The sequence below is a fragment of the Leptosomus discolor genome, chromosome 5, assembly GCF_034619465.1.
Source record: "Leptosomus discolor isolate bLepDis1 chromosome 5, bLepDis1.hap2, whole genome shotgun sequence".
Classification (NCBI taxonomy): Eukaryota; Metazoa; Chordata; class Aves; order Leptosomiformes; family Leptosomidae; genus Leptosomus; species Leptosomus discolor.
The window spans coordinates 61,863,257-61,889,388 of NC_141395.1; the positions used below are offsets into that span (position 1 = coordinate 61,863,257).

At 42.4% G+C, this 26,132-nt stretch overlaps 1 protein-coding gene across 1 annotated transcript in view; it reads left to right on the top strand.

The window, feature by feature from the left end:
* OXR1 (oxidation resistance 1) overlaps window positions 1–26,132 on the top strand; it is a 166,267-nt gene that overhangs the window by 81,773 nt on the left and 58,362 nt on the right. The window contains exons 3-5 of the mRNA XM_086466251.1: window positions 1,585–1,667; window positions 20,845–20,952; window positions 22,076–22,195. Of these exons, the coding sequence (XP_086322377.1) occupies window positions 1,585–1,667; window positions 20,845–20,952; window positions 22,076–22,195 (311 nt within the window). The remainder of the gene's footprint in view (window positions 1–1,584; window positions 1,668–20,844; window positions 20,953–22,075; window positions 22,196–26,132) is intronic.

The following is a 26,132-nucleotide window of genomic DNA, read 5'->3' on the forward strand; positions in this document are numbered from 1 at the left end:
TCAATTTTTACCTATCCCATATCTTGTACGTATGGGAACATTCTCCCTCAGAGTTAGCCCGATGTTTATTTCCTTATTATATAAAAAACACCCTAGGAGAGTACTTATGTTGAATCTGCTAGAAATAACTTTTATTGTTGTCCTCTGCAGCTTGCCCTGTATAGTGAATGTAAGATATTTGCTGAGGTGTGGTGGGTTTTGGTTTTTTTGGTGTGGTTAGGGTTTTGTTGTTGTTTTGTTTTGTTTCTTATTTTTTGGCACTGCAGAACTTCCTCTGTAACTTGTGTTGTTTTGGTTTTTTTTTCCCCTTTCAAGTCTTCACAGTTTCAACTATCCATGTAGAAATTTTGGAGGGATATATGAAATTTGTGCAAGTATTTGTCTAGTCTCTTTTGCAGGGTTGAATACTAGTTGAAAAGTAATAATGCACAGAAGTTGCTGTCAATTTATAGCAAGTTTTCTTAGTACCTTGGGTGAGGCTTAAACAGATGTACGGTATGTTTTCTATTCTCAGTCTAGCCATGCTAAAATATTTTAAAAGAATATGTTTTGTAAGGTTTGTTTCTACTCAGTTTAGTTTGAAATATTTGAGTAAATATATTCAGTTATGGTAACAGAAACTTGAATGTATCAAAATATGAGTATAACTAATCCCGTTGTAGCATGAAAACTTAACACATCTCGTTCATATAAGTATTTTGGGCTTGTTAATAGCAGATACTTAACTGTTGAAGGTGGGGGCCTAGTGACAGAGACCTAATTTAAGAGATTCGTCTCAAACAATGCATGTGTGTATATAAATGGATATGTTAAAAAACTGCTTTTCTAGAGAGGTAAAATTAAATGCTTTCTGTTGAATCATGTAAGTATGGTGTTGCATTGTGATTTGTCATAAATATCAAGCCAATTAGTGTAAAAAAAGTAGAGTATACTTCAGGTACAAATTGTTGTTAATTTTGGCCTATGAGATGGAAGTCATCAAACTACAGTGGCCCATAAAAAGAACAGCTCTTAACTTGTGTTATTTCGTTGCTTAGAATCTTTATTGTATGTGTACAGGCTGTATGTATTTGCTACAGACAGGATAATTGTGAAGTTAAACACTAATGCTCTCTGGTTTATAAAACAAGCTTTAAATACTCTGTACTTATCAAACAGCGGCAAAAAATCCCAACTGTTTAGATCAAACATACAGGAGGTCTAGATCATCTCCCCTGCAGATGAAAGGAGACTGGGTACTATGTAAAACCAGTTAAACACAGTAGTTCCAGAAACGTTGCTTGCCTGATGGGGTCAATCTCCAGTTTAGTGTTCCTTGGTTATTAGCTTTCTGAATAGCAGCAAGTACTTATGCCCTTAGTTGATTCACAGTTATCAGTTGTTTAGAGAGGTCAAATTCTTACAGCTTTGCAGAGGAATGAAGTCCCCATTCTAGCAGCCGGTTGTCTGTTAGACAGAGTCACTGGGAGCAAGCTGTGTAACTGGTGAATTAGATGTCTGCCCACGGGGCTGTAGTCAGCAGCCTGTGACTGTACTGAGAGAGAAAAATGAATTTAACACGCACGTTGCCTCATTTTTTTTCAGACACTGGCCAGAAGAAGACCCCAGACAAGAAAGATGGGCGACGAATGTCTTTTCAAAAGCCTAGAGGAACTATTGAATATTCTGTAAGTTAACGCTTCGTTGTTAGAATGTCATTGCATAGCAAGTGCAGACTTAAAGTTTCATTATGAAATATTGGCAAAACAGTAATGTGCATTACTATTAATCTTAGAATTCTGTGTATCTGATACCTTATTTTGGCAGGAATTAAATTGTGAATTAGCTAGTAGTACTTAAGTAATGCTTTTTAATATTTTTTTTTTTCTTTAAGGTCCTTTTTTTTCCTTAAAAAACAAGCTAATCAATCTGACTGTTTCACTTTTAGGTAACAGAAACAGTAAATAACATAAATTATAAATTCCTGTGCAAGTTCTTTGCTTTCACCATTATTAACAAACTGTTGACACCAGGCAAAATAACAGAATGAAGTTGGGGGGGAAGCTATATTTTGATACTGACTGTCTACTGTTCTCCTATAGATCTACACCTTTTACGGTACAGATCTGTTTCTGCAGCAGTATCTGAAAATGGAGCCTTTCTCTGCCTGTTCTGTTCTTGAAATGACCCTCAAACTGTGCTGCAGTCAGCTTTTCACATTGGTGGTTACTAAGGGAAACTGAAGTGAGAAGTCTCTGTCTCTTGTTATAGACTGGAAATGTAATTAAGCCTATAAATAATGCTTGTAGGGTTGACATTAAAATAGGGAAAGTCTGTCACAGTTATCTTTGAATGCTTTGAAGCCGGACATGGTAAAATAAAAACGAGATCTTTATAAAATGTGGCCTCTTGGTGCTTTCTTATTCCAAGAATAAGTGATATGGGAGAGACTTAACTCTTAACGTTACATTAAGCAAAGCTGTGACATGGCTTAACTACCAAGAATGCTGTGACAGTCATCTGGAGAGAGGCAGAGGATGTGTGTCTTGGAGCAAGAAGCACTTCATTAGTGTGGCTTATATTGGGAATTTGAATATAATTCTAGCCTATGCTAAAGACTTCCTTGAAGTTGAAATTAAAAAAAAAAAAAAAAAAATTTCTGCTGCTTAGGTTCTAGCAGCTGAAGAATGGCAAAGTAAATGTCATTGATTTTATTTCATTAACCCTATTTTTTCTGCAATAATTGGAAAAAATGCTCAGGTGCAACTCTGTAAAACTGGGTGTTCCTCTTCAGTCAGTAAATCCCTTAACTTGTCTCTTGCCACCATGTGCATACATTTACCGTGGTATGTAAGATTCCAGGCAAAGCTAAAGCACCAGGCTTTCCTTTTTAAGATTAGTATGTTTGTGTCAAGTTGTCATGTGCTTTTGCAGGTTTTTGTGTTAGGGTAGATGGGGTTTTAGTTGCAAAAATAACTTTCTTAATATGTACTGAAGTATGCATCACTTCCTTGTGAGTCAAAAAGACAATTCACAAGAATCAAAGACTTTTTGTCTTTAAACTTGGTGCAGCTTCTAAAGGAGCCTGTTGCATGTGTGGAACATGGTGCGATTCAGCTTCACAGATACTGTATTCTGTCTGGTCTTGCTGTACATTTCACTGAGGAAGTACTTAAGTAGTAACATCAAGTTTTCAGAGCTTTTGGCTATGTGTCGTGAACATATGTTTTAATAAAATGCACAGCTCTAACCTTTAGGAACAGAGGATACTACATGTATGAGAGAGATCTGGTAACTATCATGATAATTTGCTACTGTTATTATTTATGACTTTATTCCGTGCGGAGAGATGAACTAATGTGTGGTTTCTGCTGTCGTCCTACTACCTCTCAAAGCAATAACACATGCACACAGACACACACACACACCTCCATAAGTTGCTGCTTGGAGAGGTAGTAGAAGGACAAAGGCAGAAGCCAGACTTCTTCCCCAGTATTGTTGAAAAGTTAGTGGGTCTTTTGCTTTACTTTTTTTAATAATAATTTAATGTGTTAGTTTTTTCCAGTGGCTACCTGATTTTAGGAGGGAAGGGCTTATTTGTATTCCTGAAGTTTGGAGTGGGGTGGAATCTCACTGATGCAAACTGGGTTTTTAAGGTGAAATACACTTCCCACCAGAATTTTTTAAAAAATGAAATCATTACTTTGGGGACAAATAAACAATAAAATATACCTTCTCTTTAAAGTTAAAGCTGAAAAGCAGTTAATGTTAAAGATTTTAGTATAAAATTCCCAAAGCATAAAAAATTGGAACTACTATTCTGTATGTAGCACCAGAGAGGTATCAACAGATGCAGTACTAAGTGAAAGAAGCAAGTCCTAAGCTGCCTCTAAAGGATACAGGCAACTCTAGTTATTGCTTAGGCAGTGAACAGATTGATTTTTTTTAAGTTAATATAGTTTCTCCTTTTTTCAATGTCAATTAACAGATTAGAGGCAAACTGATATTATCTGTTAGTTCAGAATTCACAGTTTATGCTCCAAGCCAATTGTTTCCCCCTTCTGCACACAGCTGATATATGTGGACAGATTCTAAGGACCAACAGGACAAATAGTTTAGGTGAATTAATGTTACTGGAACTGGCTAGAATATTCTTTTTTCATGTTGTGAAAATAGCATTTTTGTGTTGCTGCTTTGATGTAACTTTATTATGTTAACATTGCATTAGAAGTCTGTTGTGTTCCATGTTGTACAAACACAACCAGTGTCTGCCTATGGGTGTTAAAGAGCCAACTGCAGATAAATAAAGCAGCCTAAGCAGACAGTGTTGGCCACTGATCTCCAATGATAATATCATGCTGGCAGTTGCATGACTTCAGCAAAAGCCTTCTAACCCCTCTTTTGAGGAGAAAAAGGAAATAATTGTGCCTATTTACAAATAGTTTTTTCTCAAGTGCAATAGGCAGTATAGGAAAAACACTTTTTGTTAATAAAAAAAAAAAAAAATTCCAAGTGAGCAATGGAGGCAGATCATCTGGTTTATCAGTGTCGGAGGCTCCAATGTAAGACTTCCCTTCCCTTGCCTCACTCCTTCCCCTTTAACTCTCTGAGGATTGAAGGCTACACTGCTCTCCTGAAATAGCAGTTAAGCATCTAATATGCAGAATATGTTGTCCAGGTCACGAGAAGAGCCTGATACCAATTAATGAAGGTTGCAGAAGCCTATGGTAGACCAGAGCCTTAAGACTCAGTTTTAAGCTGGAATCCTCAGTGTTGAACTACCAGTCTTCCTGCATGGGATCTTTACCTGGTTATTTAGTAGGAAGTCCAGCATCTGGAAACTGGGTCTGGACTTTTTTTTTTTTGGTGATGGTGGTGTTGCTGTTGGTTGTTTGTTTTGGTTTTGTTTTCGTTAGAAACCAGTTAGATGTGCATACTGAGAACAAAACTACAGGGGCTTCTGAAGTCAGATTCTTAAGGTAAAACCAGGAGGAATTTTTGATCCTTTCTTTGCTCAAGGGGTGTGGGTGGCAAGTGTTTTTTGTGATGATCATCAGGCCAGGTGAAAGTTTGCTAGACTTTGAACCCACATGAATACTGGGAATTTCTTGTTGTAATGACTTGCTAAACATGTTTATTTTGAGAGTACATAAATGGTCAGTATCTGCTACTATCTTTCTAGAGTAACTGTAGATTTTGCTTTCAGTCCTAGGGTAGCTTGGATAGAGAGCACTAAAGGTTCTTCTCTCTTCTGGTGCAGTTAGTTTTATCGCCACTGTCAGCCTTTACGTGCTGTTCAGACTACTACACATGTAGGAGGTTTTGCTTTTTTTTCTTGGTGCTTCCATTTCAAAGCTAGGGATTGTGCTCTTGTCTGATTGTTGCTTTTCTTTGAGCATGCCACTGTCATAGTCTTTTTCCCAATTTTGGGGAATTTAGAAAATGTGGATCATAATGATAACATACTACTTTATCTGTTGTATCTTTTACCTAATTTTAAAATTATTTTTGAAGTTGCTTTTATGATATTTATAAGTTCCGTTTTCCTGATGTAGCATATTATAAAAAATAGCCTATTAACAATTAGTTAATATAGTCATAATCTGCTATTTCTAAAGGCTTTGTTGTTATGTCCTCTTCTCCGCTTTGTCCTCACCCCTCCTTCTAGTCTTCCCATCGCTCTAATTTTGTTAGTTCCTTTTAATCCTCTTAAACTATTGTTTTGTTGTTCTCTGGTTCTCAGACAACTAGTCTTGAAATAATTAAAAAAAAATAATATTGTTTGTGCACTCTGATTCGTATGTATTCAGTGTATATTTTTTAATGAAAGAATGAGTGAACTCCAGTTGTTGAGATGCAATGACAGTGAAGTTCATGAAAATATCAGTAAAGAATTTGGTTTTAAATAAGGTTTTTAAATAACTTTGCCAGCTGCTAATCTGACAGAAATTAAGGCAGTTTGAACCATAGTCAGTGGTGACACTGAAGCTATTTGTCCACTGGTGCACACAAGCACACCTGGCAAGCATGGATATGTAAGTAGTGCTCTGTAAATGGAAGAGGGGTAATGGGATGTACCCCTGCTCAAGTGGGGGCACAATGATTTGAAGAGAGTGCTTGACTTGCGATTTTATTGGAAAAGGAAGATGGAAGGTATGGATCTTAAGTGGCTCTTTCTGCATCTAGTCATATCTGTAAACACTGATTTTAGTTAACTTAGAATTTTATACTCATTTGTGTACATACATGACTACACAAGATAGAAGTAACTAGGTAATAAGGTCTTATGTGACTTATCTCTACATAAGAGAGCTGATGACTAGAAGCTCTTGCTGCTGAGTGTAGGAAAGGTACTTATATTTTAACAAGCTCTTTTTCAACAAAAATTGTACAAAGCAGAGTTTGTCTGTTAAATTTAATGTAGTCCTGAATAAGCAGGTTTTGTTTTCTTTTTGTTTTCATTAATCAGTATCTTTCAATCTTTATACTCAAGTCAGTATACTGTAGGAAGCAAATGCATGGTATGTATTGAACCACCTCAAGGCACCAGCTGGCATGCTCAATGCCATTTTGGATTGTTTCAGGGAATAAAATAGTGTTTTCACATGTCTGGTGCTTGTTTTTCAGAGGTTTACTTGTGTTGGAACAAATCTGGCTATTCTGTTAAAGTCACAAAACAATGCAATCACTATTCATCATCCCCCTCTCTTCTCAAAAGGAGAAATTTTCCAATGAAGATTCAGCATAGTGCTTTAACATGCAAATATTTATATAAAATTTGTAATGTTTAGAATAGAATCATAGAATCATTTGGGTTGAAAGGGACCTTAAAGATCATCTAGTCCAGCCCCCTTGTCGTGGCCAGGGACACCTTTCATTAGGTCAGGTTGTACTACTAGACCAGGTAGTATTTAAATAGCTGCATGCATAACGTGTAGAAAGCTTGTTCTCTGGGAGAGAAGGAATGACTTTTTGCCCTGTCTTCCAAAATTGAATTGGTGGGGGGAAAAAATGATTGGAAAAGCTGGGTACGTGGTGGTGTACTTTTACTTTATTAGTTCTTAAACTATGCTTTTCTGCAAAGTTATTCTTTCATCTCCTGGCTGTTCAGATTCTATTTTTTTTAAATAGTAGAAGGCTTGAGAGTTGGAAAATAGGCCTTTGAATATAGGAAGATACTTCAGGAAGTCTTTATTACATGAACAGTTTCTTTGTTTTAAGAAGGTATCAGTGCTGGTCTCTGAAATCCCATGTAGTCTGGAGATTCGCCTGTGCAAACTTTACAGCCGAATAAGAAAAGGACGTTTGTATTTGCCATTCTTGTGTTCATGGTTTGTGAGATAAACCCTTTAGTTGCCAAGAGATCTCATCAGATGGTTTTATTTCTGAAGGCTGAAAAGAGTGAATGCACTCTTAAAGGGCTTAACTTTTGTGGGTTTTAATTGAATGCTTTTAATTAATTTATTTTATATCATAAGTTACTCTAAAATCTCAAATGTTTTAATCATTAAGTGACATCTCAGGAATACCTGCCTAACAGCGAACTGTTCTCCAGCATTTACACGAGAGCAAACTTTTTGAGTTAGGCAAAGCTTTTGAATCTCACTTTACAGTTTGTTTTAGCAAACCTTCTGTATTATATAGGGCTTCTGATGGGAACACTGATGTTCCTTTATTTGGTTGTCAGTTTTGTTACTGTCTGTGGAACTAGTAGTACATACCTGGTCAGGTTACGGTCCTGTTTTGATTTCTGCTTTAGTACCACTTAAAAGTGGCATATGAGAATATTCTTATTTTTCACATGTCTTTGTAATCATACAGTACTGAATTACTAAGAGGTACTACAATACAGTATTTCATACCTGAAATACTAGTAGAGAGAGATGTTTCCTGCTTTGTTTGGTGTAATGGCTTCCTATATAAAGAATTGTTATAACAGAATTAGAAAGTTAGCTAAAAAAAGCCAATTGCCATTTCTTTGGCAATACCTATCTTTTTTTCTTTAGTGAATCAGGGCTGACAAATCTGTCTTTACAAAATGATAATGAATTCTATATGGAAAGGAATTTTTTCTCTTACTTGTGAACCTTAATTATGTTGTTATCCCAAAATGCCCTCTGTTTTTATCTGTTGAACTACAACAGCCTTCAAAGTGCACTATATTTGTAGCACTTTTTCATGCAGGACAACCCACTTCTCTGTTCAAAGGATATGGTTAGGTTCTTTATATCTGTCATTTATACTTTGTTATTCCTCTACTGTCAACATATATTCCTAACATGACATAACTTTGGAAAAAATTAATAAAGGGAAAGCATTTATTTTCCTAAATTCTTTTGGGATGAATATTCTGTTCAGTGTTAAGTTTTGGAAAGCTGAAGGGGGAATGTGTTTTGAGGTGCAGTTATTTAACTTCTTATATACTACTTCTGCTTTGCAGCCAATGAGAACTCTGTTTGCCAGCTGTTCTCACCATGCAAATAAAATGTAGTAAAATAAACAGGAACACCGACTAGGGGGGGCGGGAGGGCCAGGGAACAGGATCAAGGGGACCCTGTATCTTCCCCCTGCCAGGCTGAAGGCAGCAGCTTAAAGGGAAGGGGTGAATGGAGGCAAGCCTGTGCTCAGGGTGGCAGGCAAACCCCCTCCTTGCCCACCTCACCTGCCAGGCGCCTCTGTACAACAGGTATGAGGCTCTGGATGTGGCAGGCCAGTCAATGGATGATATGGATGACAGTCCATCTACACCAGAGGTGTGACCAAGGTCAGAAAGGCCTACTCCCTGTGTCACGACCACCTCCACGAGGAAGAAAAGATGGCTTATAGCTGCAGGAGGCTCCCTTCTGAGGGGAACAGAAGGTCCAATAGTCAGGACAGAGTCCCCTTTTTAGGGAAGTCCGCTGCCTCCCTGGGGCCTGGGGGACATCACTAAGAAACTCCCTAGCCTTGTATGGTCCTTAAACTGTTCCCCATTACTGCTCTTCCATGTTGGTGATGTTGAAGCCGCAATGCATAGTCCAGGAGTGATCAAAAGAGACTTCAGGGCCTTGGGATGGTTGGTGAGGGAATTTGGAGCACAGGTGTCTTGGTTTGAAAAGACAGGTGTCTGTGGAGGAAGGCAGGAGCCTCCCTTGAAATGGAGAGTGTAACCCCCTTCCCTCCAAACTATTATAATTTTGAAATTAACGGGCCTTCAGGCAAAGATATGGGGAATAGGAATAACAGTTCTTTACTAATATATATATATGTATATGACACAAGGCAGGGAAAAAAACAAACAACCCACTAGTTTACACTGACAAGAGTCAGGAATACAACCTGACACCCTGTTAGGGTGGCAGTAGCAGTCCGATAAGATGCTGGCTGCAGTCCTCCTGAAGTGATGAGTGTAGTTCTGTGGAAGCAGCGATCAGGTAAAAGAGTCTGGTCTTCCTCCGAAGGTCCAGTGGTCGGCAGGTAGCTCTCGTCCTCTGGAACTCAGGTGGGGGGAAAAGCTCCTCTGGGAATCCAGTGGAAGAAAGGCTGCTAGGGTGTTCAAAATCTCCGTTTTTATTTGGCATGGACTGCTTGGCTCCTTCCCCCCGGGCGGAGCATCTCACAATGGGATGGGGAGTCGTGAGGCAGTTCCTTGATGGGCCATTAACAGGAGATAGCCCAGGAGCGAGCTACCGATGGGTCAGGCGATAAGGCATTGTTGTGCCCATTGACAGGAGATAGTCCAGAGGGGGGAGGCAGGGAGCACCGCCCCACCTGGTCTCAACAGCTCCTGAAGATGGTAATAGAATATATTTTTTTCTTTTGGCACATTTTACACTGTAACCCAGGACATAATCCACCCCTTATTCTATTACCATCTACACCATACCCAACCCAATGCCCCCTTACAGATACATATATACATATATACACAATGAAACCTTACACAGAGTTCTCACTTAAAATTAGGTCTCCTTGTGGTACACAACGGGTTTCCCCATTTTTCTGCATTACCCACCAAGTGTAACCAGGTCCTTGAGCAAAAACAACCCCACGGAGGGGTGTGCCTTTGCCTGATGTGGGATTAATCCAAACAGTCTTTCCTAACATACCTCTCGTGTGTACCACAGGGACTTTATCTCCGTCCACTGTGTGCAAGGGTCCAGACTGGGCGGGACCAGCTCGATTGATGGACCCTCGGGTATTGACCATCCAGGTGGCCTTTGCTAAGTTCAGTTCCCAATTTTTGAAAGTCCCCCCTCCAAGTGCTTTTAGGGTAGTCTTAAGTAGCCCATTGCACCGTTCAACTTTCCCGGCAGCTGGTGCATGATAAGGGATATGATATATCCATTCGATTCCATGTTCTCTGGCCCAAGTGCTTATGAGGCTGTTATTGAAATGTGTCCCGTTGTCTGACTCGATTCTCTCAGGGGTGCCATGTCTCCAAAGAACTTGCTTTTCCAGGCCCAAGATGGTGTTCCGGGCAGTAGCATGAGGCACAGGGTAGGTCTCCAGCCACCCAGTGGTTGCTTCCACCATGGTCAGCACGTAGCGCTTGCCTTGACGGGTTTGGGGAAGAGTGATGTAGTCAATTTGCCAGGCTTCCCCATACCTGTACTTCGACCATCGTCCACCGTACCACAGAGGCTTCACCCGCTTGGCCTGCTTGATTGCAGCGCAGGTCTCACAGTCTTGGATAACCTGGGAGATACTGTTCATGGTTAGATCCACCCCTCGGTCCCGTGCCCATTTATAAGTGGCCTCTCTGCCTTGATGGCCTGAGGCATCATGGGCCCATCGAGCTAAGAACAACTCTCCTTTGTGTTGCCAATCTAAGTCTATCTGGGACACCTCTATTTTTGCAGCCTGATCTACCTGTTCATTGTTACGATGTTCTTCGTTAGCCCGACTCCTGGGGACATGAGCATCTACATGACGGACCCTCACAGGTAGCTTCTTTACCCGAGTGGCAATATCTTTCCACTCATCAGCAGCCCAAATTGGTTTTCCCCTACGCTGCCAGTTGGCCTTTTTCCACCTTTCCAGCCAGCCCCACAGAGCATTGGCTACCATCCATGAATCAGTATAAAGGTAGAGCTTTGGCCACTTCTCTCTTTCAGCAATGTCCAGGGCCAGTTGAACGGCTTTGAGTTCAGCAAGTTGACTTGATCCACCTTCTCCTTCAGTAGCTTGTGCGACCTGTCGTGTGGGGCTCCATACGGCTGCTTTCCACTTCCGGTTCATCCCTACGATGCGACAGGAACCGTCAGTGAAAAGAGCATATCGTGTTTCCTCTGCTGGTAGTTGGTTGTACGGTGGAGCTTCTTCAGCCCGCATCACTTGTTCCTGCTCCTCTTCGTCAGTGAGGCCAAAGTCTTCACCTTCCGGCCAGTTCGTAATTATCTCCAAAATCCCAGGGCGATTTGGGTTTCCAATACGGGCGCGCTGTGTGATGAGGGCAATCCATTTGCTCCATGTGGCGTCAGTGGCGTGGTGGGTGGAGGGAACCTTTCCTTTAAACATCCACCCCAGCACCGGTAGTCGGGGTGCCAGGAGGAGTTGTGCTTCGGTGCCAATCACTTCCGAGGCAGCTTGGACTCCTTCATAGGCTGCTAGGATTTCCTTCTCTGTGGGAGTGTAGTTGGCCTCAGACCCTCTATAACTTCGACTCCAGAATCCCAGTGGTCGGCCACGAGTCTCTCCAGGCACCTTCTGCCAAAGGCTCCAGGACAAACCATTGTTCCCAGCCGCAGAGTAGAGCACGTTCCTCACCTCTGGTCCCGTCCTGACTGGGCCAAGGGCTAGCGCATGAGCGATCTCCCGCTTGATTTGGGCAAAAGCTTGTTGCTGTTCAGGGCCCCAGTGGAAATTGTTCTTCTTGCGGGTAACCAGGTACAGAGGGCTCACGATCTGGCTGTACTCAGGAATGTGCATTCTCCAAAAACCTATGGCGCCTAGGAAAGCCTGTGTTTCCTTCTTGCTGGTTGGTGGAGACATCGCAGTGATCTTATTGATGACCTCGGTGGGGATCTGACGCCGTCCGTCTTGCCACTTTACCCCCAGGAACTGGATCTCTCGGGCAGGTCCCTTGACTTTGCTCTTCTTGATGGCAAAACCAGCTTCCAGGAGAATCTGGATGATCTTCTCTCCTTTCCCAAATACTTCCTTTGCTGTGTTCCCCCACACAATGATGTCATCGATGTACTGCAGATGTTCCGGAGCTTCACCCTTTTCCAGTGCAGCCTGGATCAGTCCATGGCAGATGGTGGGACTGTGCTTCCACCCCTGGGGCAGTCGGTTCCAGGTGTACTGTACGCCCCTCCAGGTGAAGGCAAACTGAGGCCTACATTCTGCTGCCAGAGGAATGGAGAAAAAAGCATTGGCAATGTCAATAGTGGCATACCACTTTGCTGCCTTGGACTCCAGCTCGTACTGGAGTTCCAGCATGTCCGGCACGGCAGCGCTCAACGGTGGAGTCACTTCATTCAAGCCACGATAGTCCACAGTCAATCTCCATTCTCCGTCAGACTTGCGCACAGGCCAAATGGGGCTGTTGAAGGGTGAGTGGGTCTTGCTGACCACCCCTTGACTCTCCAGCTCGCGGATCATTTTGTGGATGGGGATCACGGCATCTCGATTCGTCCGATACTGCCGGCGGTGCACTGTCGAGGTGGCAATTGGCACTTGTCGCTCTTCCACCTTCAAGAGTCCTACTGCAGATGGGTTTTCTGATAGTCCGGGCAAGGTGTTCAATTGCCTAATGCTCTCTGCCTCCACAGCAGCTATCCCAAATGCCCACCTGAGACCTTTTGGGTCCTTGTAATAGCCGTTCCGGAGGAAGTCTATGCCCAGAATACACGGGGCCTCTGGGCCAGTCACAATCGGATGTTTCTGCCACTCCTTCCCAGTAAGGCTCACCTCGGCTTCCAACAGAGTCAATTGCTGCGATCCCCCCGTTACCCCGGCAATGGAAACAGGTTCTGCCCCCACATGTCCCGATGGCATTAGGGTACACTGCGCACCAGTATCAACTAACGCTTTGTATTTTTGTGGCTCTGACGTGCCAGGCCATCGGATCCACACCGTCCAAAATATCCGGTTTTCCCGTGCCTCTCCCTGGCTAGAGGCAGGGCCCCTCTAGCACTGGTTACCATTCCCTTCCTGGACATACATACTAGAGGTTCCTTCAAGGGGATCTGTCAGATCATCCTCCCTTCTGTAATATCTGGCAGCTCGGTCCTGGGAGGTTGAGGCTACCTTCACTTTAGTGTTACTCCCCCGGTTAGTGTTTCCCTCCTTGAGTTGACGCACCCGTGCTGCCAGGACAGAAGTGGGTTTCCCATCCCACCTTCCCATGTCTTCCCCATGGTCGCGCAGGAAGTACCATAGCTCAGCTCGTGGGGTGTACCCTCTCCCTCTAGCTGGGGGACGTTGGGCTCCGACTTTGGGGCCTGTGACTTGTACCGGTGCCAAATGGGAACTGCTCCTCCTCACCTCCTGCTTTATTTCCCTCATCTCCTCTTGTAGGCTCTTAATCACAGCAGAAACATTAGCCTGCATTGGGCCATTGATCATGCTTTCAAAATTTCTAAGCTTGCTCGTGACAGAACCCACTGTCTCTCGGTCGTTATCTGCATTAATCATTGCAATGAAGGTGGAGTATTCGGATGGCCCTAGATTTGCCAGATTCCACAACATTTGCCCTGTGCACCTGACTTTGTCAGGGTCATTACCATGCTGTCCATCCCTCCCAAAGAGTACCTCCAATACTGCCACTTCTCTCAGCTGCTGGATCCCTTCCTCAAGGGTCTTCCAGCGCATTCTATGATGGTGCTCCTGCATTCTCTCTCTGTGGACAAACCTCTCTCTCACACTCATTAAAAGCCGCTCCCAGAGGGAAAGGGTCCCTGGCTCCCTTACAAATACCAGATTGACACCTGAGTCCTGAGTCAAGGGTCCCAAATTCCTTGCCTCACTGCCATCCAGTTGCACACCCGTACCCATAAGGTCCCAGACCCGAAGTAACCAGGTTGTAAAAGCCTCACGCCCCCGCCGTACGATGTCTTTGTGCAGATTACGGAGACTGTCGTACGTCAGGGACTCTGTGATTATCTCAACCACTGGCTCGCCTGCAGGTTCTGAGGGCCCTCCTTTCTTAACTGAGCGGTCTGATTTCATCTTAGATTTCCTCGTTTCCACAGGGGCGACTGCTGCTGGCTCTGACTGCCCTTGCGTTTCAGCTGGAACCTGGACGGTTGTAACGTCTGTGGGTTCTACTGCTGCACCATTAGACTCTCCCTCTTCAAGGCAGGAGGAGGGATTCCCAGCAGCTGAGAGAATGCACTCCTTCAGCATCTGGCCCATCTCACGTATCTCCTTCACCCAATCCGAGTGGTTCATTTCTGATGTGAGCTGTGAGGCAGGGTCAGATTCTGGAGCAGCATTCCTAGTCAGGGTAGTTATCCAAGCCAATCTCCCCTGATCTCTGAATACTGAATAAAACAGGATTATCAGCAACACCAGCCACTGTATGATATCATTAGCACTTAGGAAAGCTCTGAATCCTTCGAAAACTGGTGGAGTAGACCCAAAGAGCTGGGTTAGGGGTTGGGAGAAAGTTTCTCCCGGTGTCATTTCCTCACAGTAGGTACCATTATTAAAGTAACCCCAAAAGCATACATTTAGTGTTTGATAGCTCCGAATCCATGTGCCCGCCTTCCAGAGGAAGTTAATAAGCCATGAATTCCTCACCTTATTAATCCATAAAACAAACTGGATAACAGTCACGGTAGCCTTAGTTATAGGACCCATGTTTAGATAAGGGCCTGCAAATGGGAGAAATACAGCCACCACCACATGCCACACGAACCGGGATAAGCTAGCCCACATGATGCCACTTAACAAGGAATCTATATCCAACGCACAAGAACCGTTATTCCTTTTATCTCTCGATGCCCTCGGGCCCCACGTTGGGCGCCAAAATCTGTCTTGGTTTGAAAAGACAGGTGTCTGTGGAGGAAGGCAGGAGCCTCCCTTGAAATGGAGAGTGTAACCCCCTTCCCTCCAAACTATTATAATTTTGAAATTAACGGGCCTTCAGGCAAAGATATGGGGAATAGGAATAACAGTTCTTTACTAATATATATATATGTATATAACACAAGGCAGGGAAAAAAACAAACAACCCACTAGTTTACACTGACAAGAGTCAGGAATACAACCTGACACCCTGTTAGGGTGGCAGTAGCAGTCCGATAAGATGCTGGCTGCAGTCCTCCTGAAGTGATGAGTGTAGTTCTGTGGAAGCAGCGATCAGGTAAAAGAGTCTGGTCTTCCTCCGAAGGTCCAGTGGTCGGCAGGTAGCTCTCGTCCTCTGGAACTCAGGTGGGGGGAAAAGCTCCTCTGGGAATCCAGTGGAAGAAAGGCTGCTAGGGTGTTCAAAATCTCCGTTTTTATTTGGCATGGACTGCTTGGCTCCTTCCCCCCCCCCCCCCCTCCCCGGGCGGAGCATCTCACAATGGGATGGGGAGTCGTGAGGCAGTTCCTTGATGGGCCATTAACAGGAGATAGCCCAGGAGCGAGCTACCGATGGGTCAGGCGATAAGGCATTGTTGTGCCCATTGACAGGAGATAGTCCAGAGGGGGGAGGCAGGGAGCACCGCCCCACCTGGTCTCAACAGCTCCTGAAGATGGTAATAGAATATATTTTTTTCTTTTGGCACATTTTACACTGTAACCCAGGACAACAGGTTATTTTTTCCTCTCTCCTTCCAGTCACAGCCAGCAACATTAGAAGAAACAGACAAACCCAGTCTGTTAATACATGGTGCCAAGGCTGGTGCCACTGCCACAATTTTGTTTTTTCCGATAATGGGACGGCCTACACAGCACCAGGCTTGCTGGTGTCAGATGGGATTCACCTTTCTCAAAGGCAGAAGAGGGTCTTTGCTCAGGAGGTTGTGGAGCTTATTGACAGAGCTTTAAACTAGACCTGAAGGGGGATGGGGATAATACCAGGCTTGCCTGTGGCAAGCTGTAGGATGACATGCCATGATTAAAGGGACAGAGTGGTAGCAAGGGCCCTCAGCCTGTTGCTCTGAGATCTGCTGGGTACGCTGTAGCATGCTTGAAGTCTTATGGAGGTGAGCCAGGGGCTCCTGAGCTAATAGGAGCCAACAGGACAACACTGGTGAAATCCCTTAGAGGAATTAAGGGGTGTTCCTCTAAGAAGGTGATAGGGCTGACAGCCCAGCTGAAGTGCCTCTATGCCAGTGTACGCAACCTGGGGAACAAACAGGAGGAGTTGGAAGTCACTGTGCTGCTGGAAAGCTACAACCTGGTTGCCATTACTGAAACTTGCTGGCACAAATGCCATGACTGGAGTGAGGCTATCAATGGGTACAGGCTGTTCAGAAGGGACCAATGAGGGAGGAGGAGCAAAGGTATTGCCCTCTACATTAAGAAATTAATAGAGTCTGAAGAATAGCCACAAGCAGGTTGAAAGCTTATGGGTAAGAATTAGAGTGCAAGGCAACCAAGGGAACCTTGTGTTTGCTGTCAACTACAGGCCACCTGATCAAGGGGAGCCTATGGACGAAGTCTTCTTACTCCAGCTACAGGAGGCTTTGTGCTTGCAGGCTCTCGTCCTGCTGGGGGACTTCAACCAGCCTGACTTTTTTTGCTGGAAAAGTAGCACGGTGAGATGTAGGTGATTTGGGAGAGTCCTGGAGTGCATGGAGGATAACTTCTTAAGCCTGGTAATAGACAACCCTACTAGAGGGGATGCCATACTGGACCTGATGGTCACCAGTGTGAGTGAGCTACTTGGTGATGTCAAGATTGGACGCAGCCTGGGCTGTGGTGATCACGCACTGGTGGAGTTCACAGTCCTGGGGGATATAGATCAGGCAAAGAGTAAAGTCAAGACCCTGAATTTTAGGAAAGCAAACTTTGAGCTCTTAAGGAGTTAGTCAGTAGGAACCCCTGGGAAACTGCCCTCAGGGACAAGGTAGCAGAACAAAGCTGGCAGATCTTTAAGGATGCTTTCCATAGAGTGCAAGAGCCCAGGTGTAAGACATGGAAAAAGCAAGGCAAGAGACTGGCATGGCTCAGTCAAGACCTACTGGTCAAACTAAAGGGCAAGAAGGAAATGCACAGGCAGTGGAAGCAGGGACAGGCATCCTGGGAAGAGTATAGGGACATGGCCCAGTTTTATAAGGATGGGGTCAGGAAGGCCAAGGCAGGGCTGGAGCTCAACTTGGCAGGAGGTGCAAAGAATAGGAGGAAGGGCGTCTACAGGTATGTCAACCAGAAAAGGAAGGTCAAAGAAAGTGTACCCACCCCAATGAGCAAGACTGGCGAGCTGGTAACAACAGATGAGGAGAAGGCTGAGATATTCAACAACTTTTTTGCCTCGGTCTTCACTTGCAGCCTCTCTTCTCACACCTCTTGTGTGGATGGGCTGCAAGATGGGGACTGGGGGTCCAAGTCCCCCCCGCTGCAAGAGAAGATTAGGTTCATGAGCAGCTGAGGAACCTGAACATATATAACTCAATGGAACCTGATGAGATGCATCCCAGAGTCTTGAGGGAATTGGCAGATGTAGTTGCCAAGCCACTCCATGATATTTGAAAAGTCATGGCAGTCAGGTGTAGTCCCTGGTGACCAGAAAAAAGGAAATGTAGCATCCATATTTAAGAAGGGTAGAAAGAAGGACCCTGGGAACTACTGACCAGTCAGCCTCACCTCTGTGCCTGGGAAGATCTTGGAACAGATCCTCCTAGAAGCTGTGCTAAAGCACGTGAAGGACAGGGAAGTGATACGAGACAGCCAGCATGGCTTCACCAGAGGCAAGTTCTGCCTGACCAACCTCATGGCCTTCTATGATACAGTGACTACATCAGTGGACAAGGGAAGAGCTATGGATGCTGTTTATCTAGACTTCTGTAAGACCTTTGACATGGTCCCCCACAATATCCTTCTCTCTAAATTGGAGAGGTATGGATTTGATGGGTGGACTGTTCAGTGGATGAGAAATTGGTTGGATGGTCACATCTGGAGAGTGGTGGTCACCTGCTCGATATCCAGATGGAGATGGGTAACAAGTGGTGTCCCTTAGGGGTCTGTACTGGGACCAGTGCTCTTTAATATCTTCATCAATATCATAGACGGTGGGTTCGAGTGCACCCTCAGCAAGTTTGCAGATGACATGAAGCTGAGCGGTACAGTTGACATGCTTGAGAGACAGGAAGCCATCCAGAGGGACCTAGACAAGCCTGAGAAGAGGGCCCATGTGAACCTCATGAGATTCAACAAGGCCAAGTGCAAGGTCTTGCACCTGGTTTACGGTGATCCCCAGTATCAATACACGTTATGGGATGAAGGGATTGAGAGCAGCCCTGCAGAGAAGGACTTGAGGATACTGGTGGATGAAAAGCTGGACGTGACTTGGCAACGTGCACTTGCAGCCCAGAAAGCCCATCGTATCCTGGCCAGCAGATCGAGGGAGGTGATTCTGCCCCTCTACTCCGCTCTGGTGATGCCCCACCTGGAGCACTGCATGCAGCTCTGGAGTCCTCAGCACAAGAAAGACATGGAGCTGTTGGAACGAGTCCGGAGGAGGGCCACAAAGATGGTCAGGGCTGAGACAGTTGAGGTTATTCAGCCTGGAGAAGAGAAAGCTCTGTGAAGACCTCATTGCAGCCTTTCAGTGCTTAAAGGGGGCCTATAAGAAAGATGGAGGCAACCTTTTTAGCAGGGCCTGATGCAGTAGGACAAGGAGTAATGGTTTTAAACTAGAAGAGGGTAGATTTAGACTAGATGTAAGGAAGGATTTTTTTTTTTACTGTGAGGGTGATGGAATAGGTTGCCCAGAGAAGTGGTAGAAGCCCCATCCCTGGAAACAAAATTCAAGGTCAGGCTGGACAGGGCTCTGAGCAACCTGATCCAGTTAAACGTGTCCCAGCTCACTGCAGGGGGGGTTGGACTTAGTTGACCTTTAAAGGTTCCTTCCAACCCAAACTATTCTATGATTAAATATTTAATCACCCTATATTAACTAACACTATAACCTGTAGATACATGTTCTTCCACTCTGGCGATACATTTGTTGCTTCTGTGATGGAAGAACGTATGTTGTTACATTCTACTGACAGCAAAACATATAATGCTTATTAGTTATATGGAATATAGTAGTTCAACTGGAACAGTCCACAATAGAGTACAGCTGGAAGCAGGCTAGCCCAATGTATCACAGAATGTTAGGGATAGGAAGGGACCTGGAAAGATCATCTAGTCCAACCCCCCTGCCAGGGCAGGACCACCTATTGTACGTTTTATTACTTAACCTTCACTGCAGGGCAGTTACAGAGATAGAGGGGTTTAATCATTTGTTTCCAAATGCTGCCTTTTTCAGTGTGACTGTGTAAGGTCAAGGTCTACTCTCAGATCAAGCAGTACCAGAAGGTATTAAAACATGTGTACTCTGAGAATTTTCCTTCCCTCCCCTAACCCTACCCTCATTTTTTTTTTTTTCTCCCCGGTTCAATTCTTCAAGCAGAAGTAAAGTTTATCTTCATTTAAGTCTAGCAACAGTTGACAAGGCATAGAAGACATGGTGCTCCCACATTTTTGTTAAGTGAGTGAAAAACAAGATACCTAGTAGGTGTGCAGAGTCAGCTACTGATAGCCACTGGCTTTCTCAAAACAGTTGTGTGTAGAACATGTGCTATGAAGAAAAATGTGGTTTTGCCTTTCACTTCCCCTTCTCCAACTTTTCCCTTGAAAATTGAGTGAAGAAAAGGGAATTTAAAAGAAAGCATTCTTTTCTATAATTGTCAAGAAAAGTTAGTTAAGTGAATAGCCTGAAAATAGAAGGAAAAGTAAACCTGTGAATAATCAGTCTAATGCTTATATGTATAGAGTGGAAGGTGTGTAACCTCTCATTTGTCCCTCTTACTACATCTGCAGAAGACATTTAAGACAGGAGTCTGTGGATTTTTTTTCTGGCTGTGCTCTATATTTAGCAGCACAAACATAGTTTTGCTTATATTGCTCAAGCTTCTCTTAACTGTTAAGATTTGTTTTTCCTGGTACAGTGTTTATGAAGCCCTGTGCCATTATGCAATAAACTTCTTTTGGTTGTATGCTCCCTTGTCATGTCATATTTTCATCGTTGTTAAAAGCTTGCTGTGAATTCTTTATTTTGAAATATTCTCAGTGAATAAAACTTTTTTCCTTTGCTTTCTTCTGTTTGTTCATGTTGAATACATTTTGGGATATGGGGGTGAAAAGAAGAGCTTGAAAAAATCCTTTCTGTACTCGGGAATCACCTACTCAAAATGCTTATGCTCCATCTGCTGTCATACTGGCTGACCTGTTTTGCTTCAGTATTTTTGCTTTTTATCTCAGTGATGGATTTTACTTGGAAGTCAAGTTAACAGAAGCTTTTTTTGCTAGGAAGAGAATGTGTTCACGATTATAGAAATTGCTTCAGCTTTTCTGTAAGTGAAGAATGGAGGAGTTGAAGAGGGAGAATGAAGGGTTCTGTCCAACCGGTCAATCCTGTATTGGTCCAGTGGTACCCAGCAGTGAATTTATAGACCAGAAGTTTTCGTGCAATAGCTGAGCCTACAGCTCAGAGTGTGTGACTGACACTTCTGGCCACCTGGAAACATAGTGAGATGGCAGGTGTCCTTGTATGGGATCACAGTAGACTAATGTTTAGGGTTGGTAGGTATGGGTTGGGAGAGTGGGCAATTTTAAGATATGAAGACTTAAAGTTTATGAAAATCTTCGTAAATCTACACATGATAAAATTTGTAAGCCACTATTTGAACTAATTGTTTACAGGTTTGTTTTTCTTTTTCTTTTTGTCCCCAATTGATACAGGTGGAATCAAGAGATACTTTAAACAGTATTGCCTTGAAATTTGATACAACACCCAATGAACTGGTTCAATTAAATAAGCTTTTCTCCAGAGCAGTCGTTCCTGGACAGGTACTATTACACTATGTATGTTACTTATCCACCAAAGACCTTTTTCCCTGTATTTCTCATCTCTACCAGAGAAAGTGCTAAAGTACTTTTCTTACTGGTTTTCCTATTGGCTTTGTAAAAGTGTTTTTAATTTTTCTCTGGTTTGTGGATTCTTTGTACCTGTTAAATAACTGCCTAAAAAGGGAACTTGTAATGAAGCTGCCTGTCTTGGATCGGAGGACTTTTAAAACTAAATATAATTAATGGTATAGTAACATCTGGGTACATGCTAAATTGTTACTTTGCAAATATAGCAGGCTGTACACCAACTCTGGCTCAGAAGACAAATACAGGATACAGCTTACAAGCAACATTCCTGACTGCGTATTACATTACTGCCTGCAATTCTATTTTAATAAATTGAATAATATTTCTGTTCTACTCTGAAATCAGGCTGTCTTTACCAGCAGTATACGAACTATCATTCACTCCTTATAGGTCACTATTGCTTGTTTCTTTTTCTTTCCCTTTTTTGCCTTCACTTCTCACTTCTCTTTGAAAGCCAGGCCTGGAAACAAGTGATAAGTCAGCTATGGTATTAACCATAGCCATTTGTTATTAGCCCTCTGAAAAAAAATCCTGTGTTTATTTCCAATTGCTGCAAAAAACCTTTGTCTAGGTAGCTTGAACGCCTACCGTGGCCAAAATAACATATTTTAAAGGGTGAGTAACTTGCAGTTGTGTTTTTTTTTTTTTTACATTCAGTGCTAAGAGCTATGTCAATGAACTTGTTCCCCAGCCTGTTTCTTGGTTGCTCAAATAGTAGAGTTATAGCAAGAGAAATAATTGGGCAGGTCTTTCTCTGCAACTATATTGTTTTCTATCTGAACTTTTTCCTCAATTATTATGACTTAAAAATCAATCTTAACTCAAAATAGCATTTAAAAACTTCAAAAGCTAAAATTAAGTACTTTGTGTGGTATTGCTTATTACCTCAACTCACAATTTCTGTTAAAATTAATGGGAGTAGGCATGCTTTTGTATACCTTATTTTGAGAAAGCATAGCAAATATACCTGAACCGGTAGGAAATCTAAATTAAACCTGAAAGCATAACTTCTAACTACATTATATCTTCTTTATAGATTTTGTATGTTCCTGACCCAGACTACATTTCTAGTGTGGACAGCTCCCCTTCTCTAAGTCCTATAAGTCCCCTATCACCTACATCTTCCGAAGCAGAGCTTGACAAGGCTACAGTAAATGTAGGTATACCTGTTGTCCTTGAAATTAATTTTCCCTTACAAGATAAATGTTACAGATGCTATGCTTTCTTCTTAAACTATCCTTTTGTTCTGGGAGAAAGTACAATACTTGCAGTTGAAAAGTAAAATAATACCTTTTTAAAAGTAAAGACAAGCTTTTAATCTTTGTGAATGACAGTTTTCTATGTGAAAACTGATTTGTAGGCAAGTTATTCGTAACAAAATACTATCCTTGCAGACTGAAATTTTTAATACTAGTTCCTGTTGCATTTCTGTATTTGTCATCTTTCAGAACTAGTTAGACATTTGTCTCTGATCTTGTTGATAGTTTTTGTAGCAATGATATATTGGCAAGAATACTGAAGTAGCTAAAAGGTAAGGGCTCTCCCCACTCCTTGTAGAGATGCGGGAAGGAGTTCTCTAGTTTCATTTAGTAAAAGAAGAAGAAAAAAGTCTGTTTCAGTGAAGGGCTAATACAGAGTTGATCATAGCTGACTTGTACTCAGTAGTTTTGCTTTTGTAGACTTTAAAATATTAAAATTGTTTAGCCATCAAAGCTGCTCTGTAATTTAGCTTGAACGTAGATTTTTGTCTAGGAGACAGCTTTGTAAAAGTATGTCTTTCCAGGAACACTGGTTTGCTGTCAACAGAATTCCATGGGGAGAACTCCAGCCAGGAAGATGCAGTGTTGGAGCCTGAGCTTCTCTGCAATTTATGCAATTATGACCCTGTTCAGATGTTTCTTAATTTGTCACTACTATTCTTTTCCCAGTTATTATCTTTTTTCTCAAATAACCATTTTCTTGATAGTGCTCTGTCAAGCTGGCAGATGTCTACTCCAGGATTCTGTGTGCTCAAAGTTTAGGAAGGTTTGAGACTTCAAACATCTATTTATTTATTTATTTATTTTGCTTACATGACTTGGTCCAGAGAATTTTAAATACAAAGATGTTGCTTTGTTGCTGAATAGGTTCCCAAACTGCATTACAAAGGCTGTGATGACCCTTCTACTGAAAATTGCTATTTGGTTTTGGTTTATACCTTTACTCTGACCTAGTGTGCTTGTTCTTGTGAGATGTCTGCTGTTGTTTGTACTGAATAATTTCTGTTGGTTTTTGGCAAACTGAAGGTGTTGTAGCACAGCAAATAGACTAATCTGCAAGAATATATTCTGCTATATCAGTCTCAGAATTACTGTAAATGCTAGGATAGGCCTACCCCTATAGCATGTGTGGTGAGGAGTTATTCAAGGGAAATTTTTAGTTTAACACTAGAAATTGGAGCTCTTCCTACAATGTGCTAGGTCTCACGTCAGAAAAATACCTTATTCTTGCTTTTGTGGATTATTTTGTATATGCTTGTTTGCATATAATAAATAAGGAAGCTTTAATAGTGTAACCATACCTGTAATTTGTTCGAAACTTTTTTTATTTGCTATATGCACGCAGCAGAAATAAAAGCTTGAAAGTGTAGAAGCAACGAAGTAGATTAAAATTAAAATCCTGGTATGCAAACGGTTGTTTTGTTTCGTATAGGTAGTTCAATGTCAGCAACAATTTGAGTGTTAGATTGCATGTAACCGACACTGTATTGTTGCAGAACTATTTTGTGCATCTCATCACGTGTCGTGGATCGCTACAAGCGGTTCCTAAATGCTTCAGGGAAAGTCAAACAAGCAAGCAGTGCAATATATAATAAAGTGTTCACGGAAGTTTCTGAGGTCTTTCAAAGTACATGTAAGGAGGGGAGGGATGTTCCTAGATACAGACTGCAAAAGAAAACAAAGAACAGAAATCACTTGCACTTGCCAGTGTGGACTCTGTGCATATCTGTGTGTGTGTGTTTTGGTTTCGTTTTTCAAACAGTCTCTCCAGCAACACGAAGAGCACTCAACTTCTATTTGAGCAGTTAAGGCTGGAGGGTTTTGTTCTTCATCATAACATGTTTTCTGTGTTTCTCTTTTCTCTCTGCTGATTGCTATCCTTATGAATGAATAAATTCTCTAATGCTCTGTATTGATGTATCTTGTCTTCGACTCTCCTCCAATTTTGACTCCTAATTTGCAGTTTAAATTTATGCACATTTCAAGGTAAAGAGGGTATGTTATTCTGTCTGTATAATGTAAAGGAGTCTTTTCTGTGAGCTATGGTCACTGGAATCGAAGACTTCTTGATAGAAATTGAGATGACCAACCAACATCTGAACCTCTGTTGAGGCAAAATACAAACTATGATATGCTCTGTTATTTTGTTTCTGTTTTATCAAATGCTGAAGTAGCTTAACCATGTGGCTAAATACAAAGCAGCATGTGGCTCATATAAGATCTGCATAACCCTGTTAAGATTTTTATATTGCTACACTTAAGCTAAGATATCAGTATGTATTTCAGTAAGTTTATTAGTGTCAGTGTGTGTGTAAGAATTCAGCCATCCGATGCATATATTTGAGAAGATCCAATAAGTTTTACTACCTATAAAACTGAAAATCCACTTCAAAATAATATGTGGTGACAAGGGTTTCGTCATTAAATTTGAAAGTCTGCCACCAGTATTATTCCTGCTTCTATGTCGCGTGACAATGTGAATGAGAAATAGCTGGCTTATTCACAATGGACTTTGTTATCAGCTGGGGATTATTGCAGCTGCGTGCCCAGTTCTGTGCATCATGGAAGATGACCACATATTTTTTAGGAGAAAGGCATATATAAAAGGAGAACATATCTTCAGGAAGTTTGTCTTTTAGTTGTATCTTCATTAGCTTTTTCAGCAAAATTCAATTCAATGTTCTATAAGCTGTTTTGTTTGGTTTTGTTTTTTGTTAGCTTTCTAACTGAAATTGAAAGATGCAGGCAAAAGCTAAGGTAGTGCCAGAGAGATGATGAACTGAAAACAGTTGTACATAGTGTTCCTGGGTATGATTAAAGGTATTTAGCTGCAATCTGTACTAGTGAATAGAACTGAACAGAAAAGCAGAAAACCAAAGGGAACATAGAAGGTTTTTTTATAAATAGTAATAGTTTATTAGTAACTAGGAATAGCAATTAATGTATGAAATGGAAGTCTTTAAATGTTGGTTAAGCTCCAAAACAGGGTTGCTGTGACTATAAAATAGGCTTGGGCACAGTCTGTCTACTATATGTGTAGATTTTATTTGAAAATGATTTTTTCACTGTCTGTCCTTTCCTGGGTAGGGTTCCATGTTCAATAGTTTGTTGGATGTACTGTTAGGCAGTAAGACGCATAGCTTCTTGTTATCTGCTGAGGAGGGTCATGAAGGAGATCCTGTGGAAGCTATATCCAGGTGTGTGAAAGGCAAAGATGATTGGAGCAGGCAGAGTGAATTTACCAAGGGCGTATCATGCCTGACCAGAGTGATTGCTTTCTGTGATGGGGTGACCGGCTCAACAGATGAGGGAAGAGCAGTGCGTGTTACTTACCTTGACTACAGCCAAGCCCTTGACACTGTCCCAAAGCAGCCTTGTTACAATATGGGGAAGTGTAAACTGAATGGAGGGACTACAAGGCGGCAGGATCTTCGGGCTCAAAGTGATTCAGCATTTGTGTCTGTGGTTGCTCAATTTTGTTGTTTGTCTTCTGTGGTGGCGGACAGTTAGGAATCCTTGAGGGTCCCTGTTGGGACTATTATTGTTTATAGCCTGCCCATCAGTGACCTTAATGGTGGGGCAGAAGACAGAATGCATTGTCAGCATGCTTGGGGCTGGGGGGCAGCAAAAATTAGGGAAAGAGGTCAGTACACTAGAGGGAAGGACAAGGGCTGCTCATCAGATGGACATCAAGACTCTAAAGAGAGATGAAGTAACAGAAACCACATGAAGTTCAACAACAGCTAAGACCCACCTGGGACAGAAAGAGCCCTATGTGGCAGTATAGGGTGAGGGTTGGCTAGCTACATAGCACTTCTGTAGAAGAAGACTAAG